Source organism: Erinaceus europaeus, chromosome 10 (genome assembly GCF_950295315.1).
Source record: "Erinaceus europaeus chromosome 10, mEriEur2.1, whole genome shotgun sequence".
Taxonomy (NCBI): domain Eukaryota; kingdom Metazoa; phylum Chordata; class Mammalia; order Eulipotyphla; family Erinaceidae; genus Erinaceus; species Erinaceus europaeus.
Window position 1 is genome coordinate 78853657 of NC_080171.1, and position 17086 is coordinate 78870742.

The 17086-nt window shown below is 49.2% G+C and overlaps 2 protein-coding genes across 5 annotated transcripts in view; one reads left to right on the plus strand and one right to left on the minus strand.

The window, feature by feature from the left end:
• GABRD (gamma-aminobutyric acid type A receptor subunit delta) overlaps positions 1-17086 on the plus strand; it is a 110677-nt gene that overhangs the window by 55783 nt on the left and 37808 nt on the right. The window lies entirely within an intron of this gene.
• The window catches only part of CFAP74 (cilia and flagella associated protein 74), a 79945-nt gene that overhangs the window by 54600 nt on the left and 8259 nt on the right, over positions 1-17086 (minus strand). For 3 of the 4 annotated variants that reach the window (XM_060199882.1, XM_060199883.1, XM_060199881.1), the window contains exons 5-15: positions 15349-15447; positions 13837-13941; positions 8744-8917; positions 8011-8121; positions 7296-7398; positions 6461-6618; positions 5389-5593; positions 4861-4917; positions 3453-3617; positions 2128-2301; positions 1577-1695 (exon numbers count right to left, since the gene is read on the minus strand). In XM_060199882.1, coding sequence (XP_060055865.1) covers positions 1577-1695; positions 2128-2301; positions 3453-3617; positions 4861-4917; positions 5389-5593; positions 6461-6618; positions 7296-7398; positions 8011-8121; positions 8744-8917; positions 13837-13941; positions 15349-15447 — 1470 coding nt within the window. The remainder of the gene's footprint in view (positions 1-1576; positions 1696-2127; positions 2302-3452; positions 3618-4860; positions 4918-5388; positions 5594-6460; positions 6619-7295; positions 7399-8010; positions 8122-8743; positions 8918-13836; positions 13942-15348; positions 15448-17086) is intronic. The other variant, XM_060199884.1, reaches the window with a different exon arrangement.

A 17086-nucleotide genomic window follows, 5' to 3' on the forward strand; every position in this document is an offset into this window, starting at 1 on the left:
CGAGCCCCCGGCTCCCTACCTGCAGGGGAATCGCTTCGCAATCTTTCTCTCCTCCTCCCTGTCTTCCCCTCCTCTCTCCATTTCTCTGTCCTATCCAACAACAACGACATCAATAACAACAATAATAACTACCACAATAAAACAACACGGGCAACAAAAGGGAATAAATAAATAAATATTTAAAAAAAAAGAAATATAGAAACTAGTAGCTCAGGACGTATGCAGTGGACAAAGGGCCTGACTTATGCAAGAATGAGATCATGAGTTTGATCCTCAGCATTGCATATACCAGTGTAATGTCCTGAACCTTTCTCCCTCAACTAAATAAATATCTAATAAAATGAAACATATACACTTAAAACTTATATTTTTACCAAAGCATTGCTCAGCTTTGGCTTATGGTGGGAACCTGGGGCATTGGAGTTTCAGGCATGATAGTCTATTTGCATAACTATTATGCTATCTTCCTTGCCCTCCACTAAAATTTTAATATAAAATATTTCCAGACAGGTAATGTCCCCATGCACTGGACAGAAGCAAATTCAGAATTTTCACAGGGGAAGGGAAGCATTTTGGTGGCAGGCTGCAGAGATTCTGAGGATATATACATAGAGAGAGAAAGAGAGAAGGAACCGGAGCATCACTTCAGCACATATGATGCTGGAGAGCAAATTCAGGATCTCATGCTTGAGAATCCAATGTTTTTTCCACAAGATTGACCTTCTGCCTTCCATAATGTTTATTTATTAATTAAATATTGTATTTATGTATTGAAAAGAGACAGAAATTGAGAAGGGAGGAAGAGATAGAGATGGAGAGAGAAAAAGAGACAGAACACTACTTCACCACTCATGTAGCTTCCACCCCTGCAGGTGGGGACCTGCAACATGTCTGCTTTACCAAGTGCACCACTGCCTGGCCCCCTTATTTATTGATTTTTTTCCTCCAGGATTATCGCTCGGGCTCAGTGCCTGCACTGAATCCACTGCTCCTTGTGACCATTTTTTCCATTTTTTATTAGGTAGGACAGAGAGAAATTGAGAGAGGATGGAAAGATAGAGAGGGAGAGAGAAAGATAGACACCTGTAGACTCGCTTTACTGCTTGTGAAGTGAGCCCCGTGCAGGTGGGGAATCAGGGGCTTGAACTGGGATCCTTGTGAGGGTCCTTGCACTTTATACTATGTGAGCTTAATCTGCTGTGCCACCGCCCGGTCTATTTATTAATTTTCTTTTTTTTTATGAGAGAGAGAGACAGACAGACAGACCAAAGCAGTGCTTAGCTCTGGCATATGATGGCACTGTGGACCAAACTTGGGCTTTTAGGCATGCAAAGCCCATGCTCCAATATGCTGATCTATCTCTGCAGCCCTCACCAGGGAATCATCCATGTCAAATCCTACTGATAAGGAGCACTTGGTGGACAAGCCAAGATGGCCTTAGAGGACTTCAACACAGGTGGCAAGAGGGGTCACCTTCACAAACTCCTCATAGAAATTTGAGCCAGATGCTCGCCCTGGCTCAAACCAAGGGCTGCTGAAGCACAGGCCCTGCACAGACTTCAGGTGGGCCACCTACTCGATGTGGATGAAGTCCCGCAGGTGCTCCTCCACGCCCACCAGCTTGCAGTAGTTGATTGTGTAGGTGGCATTGACCAGAGTGATCTTCTTCTTGTATACTTTGCCAATATCAAAGTCCTAGAGATAGCAGATAAGTGGTCACAGGGGCAGTTGAACAGACGCTAGGAGACAGTGGTGGACGCTGAAGGCCTTGGGAACCATTCCCTAGGTGGTCCTACAGTGTGTGTGAAGAGCAGGGTGGGGTCCCTGACCTAGAAGAGTCCTGGCCACTGAGGCTAGAAGCAACTTACTGGGACCCCAGATAGGGAGCTGAGAAGGGTGTTGACATAGTGGGGTCCAGGGCTGGCCCCTGCCTCTGCAGGATGAGTCAGGGGTGGGAAAAATGCCAGGTTCATACTGCAAGGCCTGGTTGATGTGACCTCAGTCATTTGACCCTCTTGGAGAGGGGCCGGGGTCACACTGCCCAGTGAGACATTCAGCATCTGAAAAGGACAGCAGTGCTGCATTCCCTCCTCCTCCCTGGCCTGGGCAGACCCTTGGTGGACTGACCTTGAAGTGGATGAGTTCGGGCTTGCTGTTGAAAGGGCGACCTTTGAACTCCCTTCCTGAGGCCACCTGCTTGTGGATCAGTCCACTGCGCAGTCGCTGGAGGGTGCGGGCCAGGATGTCTTTGTCCATCTTTGTCCCGCCCAAGGGCTTCTGGTCCATGTCCTCTGTAGGCACCTAGGGGTTCCACAAGGACAGAGACTGTCCTCAAAGCAAGTCTTGGGCCCTCAAAAACCTCTCCGCTCTGGAGTCAACAAGGGCAGCTCAAGCAGGGAGCCAAAGGCCAGGGTGGGCAGGGTGAGGGCCACGCACTGTCAGCGAGCTACTTAGGAAGCTCTGCCATCAAGAGGCAGCAGCCCCATCCAGAGGAAGAAACAATGAGGAGCTCTGAGTTGTCCAGGGTGCCAGCAGATTTCTGAGCAATAACAGCAGAGGAGGGATTGTCTAGGTTTCTTTTAATCAGACTTAAGCCTTGAAAAATTCTCTCTCTTTACATAGAGGCAGAGAGAGAGAGAGAGAAAAAAAGAGACCACAGTACAGATATTTTTTTCAATGCAGTGGAAGCCAGGCTCGAAACTGGGTCACTCATATGGCAAAGCAGCACACTGTCTAAGTGAGCTATTTTGCTGGCTTGTCTTGAAAAGTTATGTAGGAAGTACATTTTCCCAAGAGGCAAACAGAGGCCTCCCCCTGACTAGCAATTCCACCTGGAAGTCTTTGCTGAAGACACTCTGAGTTTTCCCTTCTGGGAAACGCTGCAGTAGACAGTGGAGAATCTGTATATAGACCAAGGTCAGGGCAGCCCCTCTCCCAGGTGGCCAAAGCAGGGTCAGGGATTGACCCACTGAGACCTCCTGCTGGGGGCACGGGATGCTCACCAGCCCCCTGCATCAGCAGGTCCAGTGGGCTCAAGAAGGCTGCCACCAAACATTTCATTTCCCACCTTTTTCTAGAAATGTTTCCCTAATGGAAACAAAACAATCTGGAAGCATCCCCCTAATCCTGGATTGTCTGGGCACACATGTGTCCCTCTGTCCCTCCTGGCCATGCACAGTGGTGGATGGCTGAGCACTCAGGTTCTGGGAACCAGGAACATGGGACTCCTGGATTGTTTGGGATTTGTTGGTTGCATGTTGGTTCCCATGGAGACCCTTGAGGAGAGGAGAGAAGGAGTAGGAGGCTGGGGGAAGCTGGGAGAAGGGAGGAACAGCTAAGAGAAGCTGCTGGGTAGAGCAGTCCTTGGACAGGACAGGCCCAGGTAGGTGGAGATGCTGAGAAAGGCATGCGGGGTCCTTGTGGGAGGGAGTTCCCAAGAGCACAGTGAGTACCTGACACTGTTTACAGTCATCATCCCAGAGCCCAGAGATTTCCAGCTCAGCCACTGTTTCGTCTTCTGGGTTTACAGTCCCGAGTTCACTCTGTACGGACTCACTGGATATGACTTTTATTAGCTGAGGGTCATCGGGCAGTAGGGTGCTGCCTGTCTTCCACAACTATTAATTACAGGAAACAGGAAATATGCAGATCAGCAAGAAACAGAGCAAGCTCATGGGAAGCCCCCAGGCCACTTGGCTATGGATGAACCCACATTTTCCTTCCATCCTTGCTTCTTTTTTTAAAAATTTTTTTCCTTTTTTTTTAAAAATATTTATTTTATTTATTTATTCCCTTTTGTTGCCCTTGTTGTTTTATTGTTGTAGTTATTATTGTTGTTGTTGTTGGATAGGACAGAGAGAAATGGAGAGAGAAGGGGAAGACAGAGAGACACCTGCAGACCTGCTTTACCGCCTGTGAAGCAACTCCCCTGCAGGTGGGGAGCCGGGGTTCGAACTGGGGTCCTTGTGCCGGTCCTTGTGCTTTGCGCCACCTGCGCTTAACCCGCTGTGCTACAGCCCGACTCCTCCATCCTTGCTTCTTATAGCTAGACCAGGATGACTGCCACCTGCTTCATAGCTGCTCCCACTTAAGACTCAGTGTGCATATCTTCACATGCCACTTAATATGTTCTTCTTTTTTTTTTTTTTTATAGGATAGAAAGAAATTGAAGGGTAGGGGGAAATGGAGAGGGAGAGAGACAGAAAGACACCTTCAGACCTGCTTAACCATATGTGAAGCTTCCCTCCTGCAGGTGGGGAATGGAGGCTCAAACACAGATCCTTGTACATGATAACATGTTTGCTCAACCAGGTGTGCCATTGCCTGGCCCTGGAGCAGTGATATCTCACCCTCTCTCTGTTTCTCCAACTGATAACTATATGAAAAAGAAAAGTATAAGTTGACCCAAGAATAGTGAAATTTGTCATGCTTAAGGCTCTGACTAAACACACACACACACACACACAAACATACACAAAAGATCATCGGGGGGCAGGCAATGGAACACCTGGTTGAGCAAACACGTGACCCAAGAATAGTGAAATTTGTCATGCTTAAGGCTCTGACTAAACACACACACACACACACACACACACACACACACACACAAACATACACAAAAGATCATCGGGGGGCAGGCAATGGAACACCTGGTTGAGCAAACACGTTATCATGTACAAGGATCTGTGTTCGAGCTCCCATTCCCCACTTCACAGAGGCCCAGGTCCAAGGGGCTCAGTTGGAGTCAGTGACCTCTGGATTTGAGGTGCACCAGCGCAGAAACTGAAGTGCTGCACTAGGCTCATACTCATCCTCCCCCCCCCACCCCACCGCCTGCCCCAGCTGAAGGCTGTCACCTACCCCTGTGGCTGTCATGGAGCAAGCAGGAGGAGAGGAGTCAGAGGAAGCTTCTGTTCTCTGGGGGGGATGGAAGGGAAATGATAATGTTTAGCACCCTGAAAGTGCTCCATTGTTGCAGGCACTTCCCGATGTGCTTGGCCTCTTTGGACATGGCAAGTGAGGCATCTATAATCTGGGGTATTGCTCCCAGAACCTGAGCCATGGCCCAGGATACTGCAACCCTCTAATGGATGGATGCCATATGTCCTGCCACCCAGCCTGCCATAAGGGTACTGTCCTGAGTCTCTAGGGGGAGGGGTAATGGGGGGATGAGAGTATGCAGGCACACAGCACTGGCAACAGGACCCCAGCAGACTGGGCACAGGGAGGACACCCTGGAGTGGGTGAGCTGCTGCTTTGGCTTTGACATCAGCTGCAGAGGCAGCTTCTATAAGACACAGTTCCTGAGAATAGGTGACACGGGTGATTGCATGCCCATCACCTCCCACAAAGGTGTGGCCTGTGACCAGCTAGCCCCCCTCTGCTTACTGGTATGCAAGAGGGCATGGCCCCTGTAGTCATCCCTCTGCTGACTTCACTGAGGTAGCTCCAGGTCTTGTCCCTCAGTGTGACGCGCTCCAAGGTTTTGGTGGGAAGAGGCTGCTTCTTCCTCCTATTCTCTTCCTCAGCTTCTTCTTTCAGAATCCGACTCACAATCTCATACTTCTTGAGCTTCTGCTCCTCCTCAAAGGCACTATGGGGAAACTGGCTCCTGAGAGTGGTCCCTGGCGAGCCGGAGCATGGACCCTGACGCTCCTGGGCTTCCTCTACAGCTGGTTTCAGGTCCCCAGCAGCAGTGACCCCCACTGAGCACAAAGGCTGAGCAGTATCATTCATTCATTCATTCATTCATTCATTCACTCACTCACTCAATCCAGCCACTCCTTGCTAGGGACCCAAGTGGGCAGAGCTGTCCAGGACCCCCACCACAGTGGGGTGATAGCAGAACTCAGGTGATGCCATTCACAGAAGAGACAGTATCCCCGGTGTGAGGGCCAGGAGGCCATGCCTAGGCAGAGCCTAATGGTCTGAGACTGAGGATGGGGGGCTAGAGTGGGAGAAAGAGCAAGGTCACCAGAATCAGGGAGGCTTCAGACAAAGGTAGAGAGAGGTCACAAGGACAATGAGAGTCAGCACAGCTATAAGGGCCACAGGGTGGGGAGGGGGGGCAGAAACTAGGTGCTTGGAACTCGGGTTGGTGGAGGTGGGCACTGGTGCAAGAGGCCCACTGGAGTCTTGACTTTCAGGGCAGGGCACAGCTCTGGCAGCGGGGCTGAGGGGAATCTCAGGGTAAGTGGAGGGTGAACAGGAAGGTGACACTGAGTGCTGATTGTGGGGGTGCAGGAAGCAGAGTAGATGAGGACCATGTGTTGAAGCCAGCCCACAGACCTAAGGGTAGGGTTAGCGAGCTCAGACAGAGAAACCCAGCAGCACACGTGTGAGGGTCTTGGAGTGGACTGAAGTGTTGTGCTCCTGAGCCTCACAGATGCCCTGCCTGCAGGAATCTGGACAGCAAGAGATGGACAGGGAGACGGGAGCCTGCACCCAGGCCAAGCCTCACCGTTGTTGGGCCTCCAGTTCTTGGCGTCTACGGTGGTGGAAGAGCTGCCTGAAGGCATCCCCACCTTGAGCCAGGATAGCTTCCTTCTCGGCCTGTGCCTTCTGCTTGGCCAGCTCAGCCTTGGCCCGGCCCCAGGCCCGGAATTTCCTGAGCGTCTCCTTGGGGGACAGAGAATGCACAGGTTACTGATGAGGCACTGTGCACACCTGCATCAATAAGCATGCACTTTGAAACTTTCTGATAAGCAATATATCCTGTCACAGGACAGGACTGCAGAAGAGAACCTGCCTGCAGAAATCACTGCACCTCTTAGCATCTCTGCACCTCTCAGGGGTTCCCTGCTGAGAGCATGCTGCCTCAGATTTGGCCTCTGCCCCCACCAGAGGACATGCTCACCTACTTCTAAGCCTTTACAGAAGTGGGTTCTCCTTCCCCTCTCTGCCTCCTGGCCTAATTGCACACCCTCAATCCCCAGAGTCACAGGCCTGCCACATGGCTTCAGGGTCCACCATCCACCAGCACCTCATCAGTGGTTGAGCCTCAAGCCTAGCCCCCATGAGGACAGGCCCAAGCTGCCTTCTTCCTGCATCTCCTGCACCCAGCTTAGGCTGTACTAACATTTGCACAAGAAATATCTTAGAAGCTTAGGAAGTGCCTGGGAGCTGTTAAGGGCAGAAGCTCCTGACTAGGTGGACCCTGCCCAAATGGATGCCCTCCTGAACAAAGCCCTGCCTGGCTGAGCCCCAAGGCACTTGTACTGGAGCCCTAAGGGTGCTGGGAGGTCAGACAATGCTGCCAGTGGGGTCTGAGATGGAAATATGAGATGGACACCCACCCGGTTTGCAGTGATATTGTTCTTTAATGCCAAAACTGCATCCATGCGCCTCCTCATATGCTCACGAGACTCTAGTTCCTCCATCTTCTCTTGCTCTCGAATTCTGGGGGGAAGGAGATTGTTAACTGGGGAGCATGGGGTTAAGCTGATGTGCCACTATGGAGCTGGAAGGAACCTTAGGTGCTAGTCAGGTTCAGCAAAGACAGAATTAGATGAGATTACATTAAATGTGAACAGAATAGTGTGACTAGATGTGAATTGCAAGGAACTTCTTGTGTGCAGTGTGTGTGTGTGTGGGGGGGCGAGCACCCAGTTGAGCATACACAATACCATGTGCCAGGACCCAGGTTTGAGCCCCTGCTTCCTACCTGCAGGAGGGATGCTTCACAGGTAGTGAAGCAGGTCTGCAGGTGTCTCTCTCCCTCTCTACTCCAATTCCCTCTCAATTTCTCTCTGTCCTATCAAGTAAAATAAAGTTAATAAAAATAGTGGGGAGGGGGGATAGAATAGTGGTTATGCAAAGAGACTCTCATGTCCAAGGCTCCAAAGTCTCAGGTTCAGTCCTCTACATCACCATAAACCAGAGCTGATGAGTGTTCTGGTAAAATAAATTAATGAAAAAAAAGTCAAGGAGTACTGGGACAGAGGCTGAAGTCACATGCTTAAGTCTTCCTTCAGGGCTGTGACAGGAAGCAAGGTTCAGGGAGTGCCCTACCTGCCCAGGGAGGCCTTCAGGAACTTGACAGCAACCCGGTGGTTCTTTTGGGCATCTTCCACCAGCTTCTGGTGCCGGAGCCCGAACTCCTTCTGGAGGTGAATGGTCTTCCTGGAGCAGCAGGTGCAGTGGAACAGAAAGACATGGAGTGTCTGCTCTCAAGGGGGGTGGGGCACAGGTTTCCCAGAGGACCAGGCCCTTTCCTGTGCCCCTTCCCTATGAGGGCTGCTGCTGAGTCAGCAGAAGGGGGCACCAAGCAGAATTGACATGGTGGGCAGCTCTGTCATCAATCAGGAAGTTGCCAAGGGGAGGCCTGACCCAGACTATACAGGATACGAAGAGACCAGGGACCAGGATGGATGATATCCCTCTGGGCTTGTGGGGCTTGGATTCCAGGTGGGACCTGGTAGGGGCTTGGGACAGCCCTGAATGAAGATGTGGCTTCACAGTGAGATGGGATGAGAAACAGAGAGGGTATGTGTGGGGCCAAGTTGGGGGGTGTCATGACACTTTAGAGACACCAGCCCTGGCCTGCCTGGGGGCTGCCCTAGGGGAGTGTGCAGGGGCAGGGCTGGTGGTCAGCAGAGGAGGAGTTGGAACAGGAAGCAGACAGGGGCTTTCAGGAGGGCAGTGACATGAGGACACAGCTGCATGGATTTCCTGACTGCCCAGTGGTGTGAAGAAGGGTGGACTGGAGGAGAGCAGAAAGGCCAGAGCAAGGGGCCGTACTCACCGGATCCTCAGCAGCCGGTTTCTTTCCATCTTTCCCACTGCCTCCTTCTCGTTATGAAGCTGCTCAGCTGCCTTCACTTGGAGGCACTTCCTGGCAGCCTCTGCCTCCCTTTGGGCACCCTTCCGAATGTCTTCAAACTGCCCCTTCTGGATCTCGGTGTGCCACATGGCTTTCCTTGAAAGCAAGAGCACTTCTGTTTGTGCCAGGGAAGGGGCTGGTAGCTGGGCCAGGGCCTCCACACAATCACTGCCCAGTGTCTCCAACATTGGGATCAGACACTGGGCACCCCACATGGGCCAGCTTCTCCTCTGAGGAGCCCTCTGGGCCCACAGATGCTGGAGGGTGAGGATTTCCTTTTACCAACAGGTTAGTGTGTTTTCACATGGAAGGAAACAGGCATGGATACATGGCTGATGGATTCTGGAGCCCCCAGGTCTGAGCTAATGGGGATCCTACTCAAGTCCCACTTCATTTGCATAGCCAGTCAGAAATGTGACACTGCTGGTTCTGGAGGTAGAAGAAGGTGGCACAAGCCAAGGAATGTGGGGACCCCCAGAAGCTGGGAAGACAAGGAAATAAGATTCTCCCCTAGGGAGTTGGGCGGTAGCGCAGCGGGTTAAGCGCAGGCGGCGCAAAGCACAAGAACCGGCATAAGGATCCAGGTTCGAGCCCCCGGCTCCCCTCCTGCAGGGGAGTCGCTTCACAGGCGGTGAAGCAGGTCTGTAGGTGTCTATCTTTCTCTCCTCCTCTCTGTCTTCCCCCCTCTCTCTATTTCTCTCTGTCCTATCCAACAACAACGACGTCAATAACTACAGCAATAAAACAACAAGGGCAACCAAAGGGAATAAACAAAATAAATATTTTTTTAAAAAAGATTCTCCCCTAGGGCTGCAGAAAAGAAGACATGCCCTGTGAAAAGACCCAGGTTCAAGCACCTGGTCCCCACCTGCAGGGGAAAGCTTTAGGAGGAGTGGGACAGTGCTGTGGGTGTTTATCCTCTCCTCTATCCCCATCTCTCTCTTTCTTTGCCTCCAGGGTTATCAATGGGGTTCTGAGCCTGCACTATGAATCCACTGCTTTTGGAGGCTATTTTTTCACTTTTGCTGCCCTTGTTGTTATTATTGTTGTTGTTATTATTGTCATTGTTGTTGGATAGGACAGAGACAAATTGAGAGAGGAGAGGGAAGACAGAGGGACAAGAGAAAGATAGACACCTGCAGACTTGCTTCACTGCTTGTGAAGCAACGTCCCCAGTTGGTGGGAAACCAGGGGCTTGAACTGGGATCCTTGTCTGTCCTTGTGCTTCGCACCATGTGTGTTTAACTCACTGTGATACCGCCTAGCCCTCCCCATTTCTCTCTTTTATCAAAAAAAAGAGAAAGAAAGAAAGAAAGAAAGAAAGAAAGAAAAGAAAAGAAAAGAGAAAGGGAGACAGAGGCAGTGGTGCACCAAGTTGAGTACACACATTACAATGTACAAGGACCCAGGTTCAAGCCCTTACTCCCTTCCTGCGGGGGGGGGGGGGTCCTTCATGAGCAGGGAAACAGGTCTCCAGGCGTCTATATTTCTCTCTCCTTCTCTCTCCCCCATTCTTGTCAATCTCTCTGTCTTGTCAAATAAAATAAAGAGAGAGAGAAATAAGGAGGGAAGAAAGGAAAGAAAGGGAGAAAGGAAGAAAGGAAGGAAGGAAGGAAGGAAAAAATGGCCATGAAGAACAGTGGAGCCATGCAGGCACTAAGCCTCAGCAATAAATCTGGTGGTAAGAAATAAAAATAAAAATTAAAAAAGTCAGTCACCTCTCCTGGGTCAACTAGGAATATCAAAGAAGACCACCTGGGACCACAACAAGGTAGGACTAGAATGACTTCAGGAACCCACCGAACCACTTATGAGTGCAAACACGTGTGGCTCGTGGATGGGGAGGAGCCTAAGGAGAGACTGAACAGCTGGTAAGAGTCCGGCAGTTTACCTGTTAAGGCGCCACCTCCAATCTGCTTTAACAACAAAAAGATGACTGAAGGGAGGAAAGGACTCCCTTAAGACTCACCTAATGCAACTGTGAGTCTCCATTGCTACTGCCCTCAGAGGCTGGAGCAGCAGGGGGAGGCCCTGTGCTGACATCTAGGAACAGAGAACTGACCAGGAAACTGAGGAGAAGAGCTACAGACCTTGGTGGCCCAGTGATGGGGCTGTATAGTGGGAGTCTTTCCACATTGTTCTGATAAGAACATGGTGAATACTTGCCTCAGAACCTACAGACTATAAATGGGCCTTGTTTAGAAATGGGCCTAGCAGTGCTGCCTGGCTTGGCAGAAAAGGTGAATAGAGCCTGGAGCTTTGTATCCTTGGGGTGTAAGGGTCTCTTTGAATAACCACTGTGCTATCTCTCCCACACCCTGCCTTATCTCTTTGTCAAGAGTGAGGGATTAAACTAAGAAGCCTGCTTATAGTTTAAAAGCCCTCAGGCTCCCATAGCCTACAGGGAAGAAAAAGAACAAAAGAGGCTTTTAACAGCCTCTGTGCTCCAACTCAGGGATTGAAATAATATTGAAACAACTGTCAATTTCCACAACTGTGAACTCTTTAAGTACCTTACTAAGACACAAGTCAATCCAGGCAAGAGTGATCAGTCATTTGAAAATTACTGAGGGAGGGACCTCATAACATACTATATAGAATGGTTAAACCAACAACAAGAAATATTGGAGAAATGAACCAGGACAAGAGCCCAACTAAAAGAACCCCAAAGGCTGAAGCATAAAATAGTGAGGTCAACATCCAAATGTTTGTTAGGGAAACAGTGACAGGAGTTAGTAAAGAGTTTGAAAGAATTATCATCAGAAATGCAAAAAAAAAACAAAACAATGAGACTCTGGAAGAAAACACAAATTACCTCAAGGTTATTAGAGAACTGAAAGCTGAAATAGCTGAGCTAAGAACACAACTAGCTGAACAAGCTAAAACAGTATCATAACAGGGTAACAAAATAGATAAACTACAGAAAACAATAGAGGGGAGAGAGAATAGAATCAATGAGGTTGAAGACAGAATTAGCAAGATTGAGGGCGAATTAGAGACAACTAGAAAAGAAGTAAGAGATATGAAAAATAGATTAAGAGATACTGAAAACAACAACAGAGACCTATGGGATGAGTTCAAAAGAAACAATATACACATTATTGGCTTACCAGAGGAAGAAAGAGAGGGAGGGGAAGAAAGCATTCTTCAGGACATAATAGCTTAGAACTTCTCCAATATAGAAAAGATAAAAGACATAAAGGTTCAAGAAACCCAGAGGGTCCTACACAGAATTAACCCAGACTTAAAGACACCAAGACACATCATATTTAGAATGGAAAGGAATAAAGATAAAGAAAGGATCCTGAAGGTTGCAAGAGAAAAACAAAAAGTCACCTACAGAGGAAAACCCATAAGATTAGCAGCAGACTTCTCCACACAAACACTACAGGCCAAAAGAGAATGGCAAGATATCTATCGAGTACTCAGTGAGAAAGGCTTTTAACCAAGACTACTGTATCCAGCTAGACTGTCATTCAGACTAGATGGAGGCATAAAAACCTTCTCAGACAAGCAACAGTTGAAAGAATCAACTATCACCAAGCCTGCCCTGAAAGAAGTTCTGAAAGTTCTCCTATAAACAGTCAGACCACCATAAATATGGCATCTATCAGAACACTAAGTCAATCAAGAGGACTCAACAATTATTAACATCTATCCACCCAATGAGAAGCCATCTAAATATATCAAACATCTACTGACAGTGCTACAATAATATAGTAACAGCAACACAGTCATAGTAAGGGACTTCAACAACACACTCTCTCAACTTGACAGATCATCCAGGCAGAAAATCAATAAAGAAATGAGGGAGCTAAATGAGGGGATAGATAAACTAGAATTATTGGACATTTTCAGAATCATTCACCCCAAGAAACTGGAATACACTATTCAAGTCCACATGGGTCATTCTCAAGGATAGACCATATGTTAGGCTACAAAGACAGCATCAGCAAATTCAAGAGCATTGAAATCTTTCCAAGCATCTTCTCAGACCACAGTGGAATTAAACTAACACTTAACAATCAACAAAAGATTAGTAATAGTCCCAAAATGTGGAAGCTCAACAGTATACTACTTCAAAACTACTGGGTCAAAGAGGAAATAAAGGAAGAAATCAAAATGTTTCAAGAGTCCAATGAAAATGAAGACACAAGCTATCAAAATATTTGGGACACAGATAAGGCAGTACTGAGAGGGAAGTTCATAGCCATACAAGCACACATTAGCAGACAAGAAAAAGCACAAATAAAGAACCTGATGGCACACCTTAAAGACCTCGAAGAAGAACAAAGGAACCCTAAAGCAACCAGAAGGACAGAAATCATTAAAGTTAGGACAGAAATCAATAATATTAGTATTCAGGACTTTCCTCTACTTTTTTTTTTTCCTGCCACCAGGGTTATCACTGGGTCTCCAGTGTCAGCACTATGAATCCACCTCTCCCAGTGGCCATTTTTTCCCTTTTGTCTTTCTTTCTTTCCTTTTTTTTTTTCCTCTACTTTATTTCATATATAGGGCAAGAGAAATTGACAGGGGGGAGATAGAGAGGGAGGGAGGGTGAGGGAGAGAGAGAAAGGCCTGCAGACTTAACTTCACTACTTGTGAAGCGTCCCAGCTACACGTAGGGAGAGGCTTGAACATACGTCCTTGTGCATAGTACTGTGTGTGATTAACTGGGTATGCCACTGCCTAGCCCCCCCTTTCTTCTTTTCATTTTTTTCTCTCTCTTCTCTCTTTTTTATTGGATAGGACAGAGAGAAATTGAAAGGGAGAGGGGAAGAGAGAGATAGGGAGAAAGAGAGGCATCTGAGAGCTACTTCACTCCTGAAACTCCCCTCTGCAGGTGGGGGTCAGGGGTCTGAACCTAGGCCCTTGCACTTGGTAACGTGTGCTTCACCAGGTGTGCCACTGCCCAGCCCCCTCCTCTTTACCTTTAAAACAGGAATCAGTCGAGATATGGGATTCCTGCTATGTGGTGGGAAGCTGGTGACCCTGCTTCTGCCCCAACTTACTCACTCTCCTTCAGCAAGGTGGTGAGCTGGGACTGTTGGTCTCGCTCATTCTCCAGCTCGGTGCACAGGCGACGGGATACTGCCTGGAGGCGGCCCACAGCTGCACTGGAGTGGTGGGGTGCCAGGAGAAGTAGGAGAGAGTGTTTACAGGGGCTGCAGCCTATCTTCACTTTCAAGAGATATGACACCTCAGAGCTTGGAGGTGGGCCCACAGCAGAGTTCAGCTTCCATCAGAAACCTGCCCACAGCCACTTGGGGCTCTGCTGGGCCCTCCTTCCTCCCTAGGAGGTGGAGTCCTGGTTCTCTGGAGCAGTAGCCTGCCCACACAGCTTTGCAAGAAGAACTCAAATTTAACGAGTGGCTCAAGTGCCACCAGGAAACCCCCTTGGCACTGAGCCCTGGAGTCTCTTCCTTCATGTCTCCATGTCTCCCTAAAACTCCATCCCCCAAAGGCAGCTCTCAGTATATTTCCCATCCCCAAGCCCAATTATACCCTGAGATGTGACCATTTCAGGGGATGGGAAGAGGGAGGTCACTTCCCTGTGGTTAGGTGGTGCAAGGATCCCTTCTAAGTCCCTGTCTGTGAGAAGGGCTTTTGGTGACGTGACCAAGTGGATGGGAGCCAGCCCCACCCTTTGACACACTGGTGCAGGAAGGAAGCAGGTTTGTGCATCTGGTCTGTTTTGGTGACTGGCCTGCTGCATTCCACAGAAACAGGCAGGCTTAGAAACCCCACCGAGGAGCTGTGTCCTTTCCCACTGGGACCCAGGACACAGGCCTCCTGGGGCTCCTGCTCTGTGGCTGCCTGGGCTCATGTCCTGCTCCTAGGCCCAAGGGGTTGGGGGTGTTTGCTCCTTGCCCTCAGCCGGTCAGTGCCACTATCACCCTAAAAACTTTGGCTCGGAGGGCCAGGACCCTTTCTTGTGGGCGGCCTTGGAAGTATGTCATTTAATGTCTCTGAGCTTGGAGGATGACAGCTGCAGAGGTGATGGGGAGAGCTGGAGGGTGGTGGTGCAGGGCCTCAGTGCTCTGGCTAGAACGCCCCCTTCAGATGTCCATGTAACTGCATGCTTTTTTCCAGCCTTTCCTGTCTGCACCACCCACTGGTCATTTAAATTGAGCCAGGCTAGCCACTCTTTCCCCAAGCTTGCCTGGTGTCCCCACACTGGGTCATCTGCAGGTGGCTCCTGGTTGTAGAATGCTCTGTCCCTGGTGACTTTTGCACAGGGATCCCAGCCTAGATAAAATGTCCTCTGGGAGTCCTCCTGCCTCAAGAGCACTGCCCTTCCTGGTCTTGTGGTCACAGGCTGTCCAGTCCTTGGGACCATCAGATGCTTCATGCCCACTTTGGGTGATGTCTCCCACCCACACTGGCATGAGGCTGATCTGCTCCATCTTCTGCCTGGTGGTTTAGATGCCCAGTTCATAATGCAACTTGGAAAGATAAATGCCCATCCCTGTGCCTCCACAGAGGCCCCAGATACCTTTGTAGACCCACAGCAGACCACCTACGTGTTGTTGGACTCTCTCTCCAGCTCCACCTTGGCTGCCACACTCTCCTGTTGCTTGATGATGAGATCCATCCTCTGGCGGCATGCACGCAGCTCCCCTCTGCAAAGTGAGCCAGGATCTGGGGAGAAGTTCCCTGAGACCCAGGCTCTTTGCTCCTATTTCCCCAGGAGCCTCTACCTGCTCCCTCAACACAGGAGGGGGACAGCAAGATACACAGACTCTTCACGGAGCCAGGGCTGTGGGCCAGTCTTTATTTATTTATTTGGATAGAGACAGAATTGAGAGGGTTAGGGGAGCTAGAGAAAGATACCTGCAGGGGACCAGGTAGTAGAGAAGCAGGTTAAGTGCACATGATACCCTTAAGCAGGTTAAGTACAAGGATGGGCATAAGGATCCTGGTTTGAGCCCCTGGTTTCCCACCTGCAGGGGGTGGTCGCTTCACAAGCAGGTATGCAAGGTCTATCTTTCTCTCCCCCCTCTGCCTTCCCCTCCTCTCTCGATATCTCTCTATGTCCTATCCAATAACAACAATAATAACAACAACAATAAGAACAAGAACAACCAAATGGAAAAAATGGCCTCCAGGAGCAGTGGATTCATAGTGCAGGCACCAAACCTGAGTGATAACCCTGGAGAAAGAGAGAGAGACAGAGAGAGAGGGAGGGAGGGAGAGAGAGACCTGTAGCATTGGTTTATGTCTCAAAAAGCTGAGCCACAGGGTAGCGCAGTGGGTTAAGTGCACATGGGACAAAGTGCAAGGACTGGCGTAAGGGTCCCAGTTTGAGACTGTGCCTCCCCAACATGCGAGTGTGTGGGGGGTCACTTTACAAGTGGTAAAGCAGATCTACAGGTGTCTTTCTCCCTCTCTGTCTTCCCCACCCCTCTCGATTTCTCTGTCCTATCCAAAACAACAACAGCAATAACAACAATGATAATAACAACAACAATAAACAACAAGGGCAACAAAAGAGGAAAAAATAGCCTCCAGGAGTAGTGGATTCATAGTGCAGGCACTGAGCCCCAGTGATAACCCTGGAGAAAGAAAAAAAAAAAAAGCAGGGCGGAGGGTAGATAGCATAATGGTTATGCAAACAGACTCTCATGCCTGAGGCTCCAACATCCCAGGTTCAATCCCCCGCACCACTATAAGCCAGAACTGAACAGTGTTCTGGTAAAAACAAAACAAACAAATAAACAAAGCTGAGCCACCTGCAGTTGAGGTCCTGGGGCTTGAACCTTGGTCCTTGTACATTATAATGTCTGCTCATCCAGATGTACCACCACCCAGCCTCCCAAACCATCTTTTCCAGGCATTTTTCTAAGGTAACCAAGCACGTGGGCAGGCTGCCTTCTGGAAACTCTGTCAGATGGCAGGTGGCCTATGTGACCTGCCTAAAGATGATAGGCTCTCAGTAGCTGAGAATAATCCTGGAGTGAAATTAACATGAACCAGTACAAAAAATAAGGGTACTGAAAACCCTATGAGAGCTTCACAGGGCACTGGCCAAAGTAACTAACAAGAGTTCTAGAGCAGAGAAAGAACATGCCACCTCAAATCTTGGGGACAGGACTGGGCTGAACCTTGACTTTTACCTCAAATAATGCCCCCAACATACACACTCAGCAGAATCTAAAACAGGCTCTAGAAGACAATTGGAAGACAGACAGATAAACTGGAATATAAAATTGCTTTTATGGTGTTACAGAATGCTACTTGTTTTCTTAGGTGAAGCAGTAG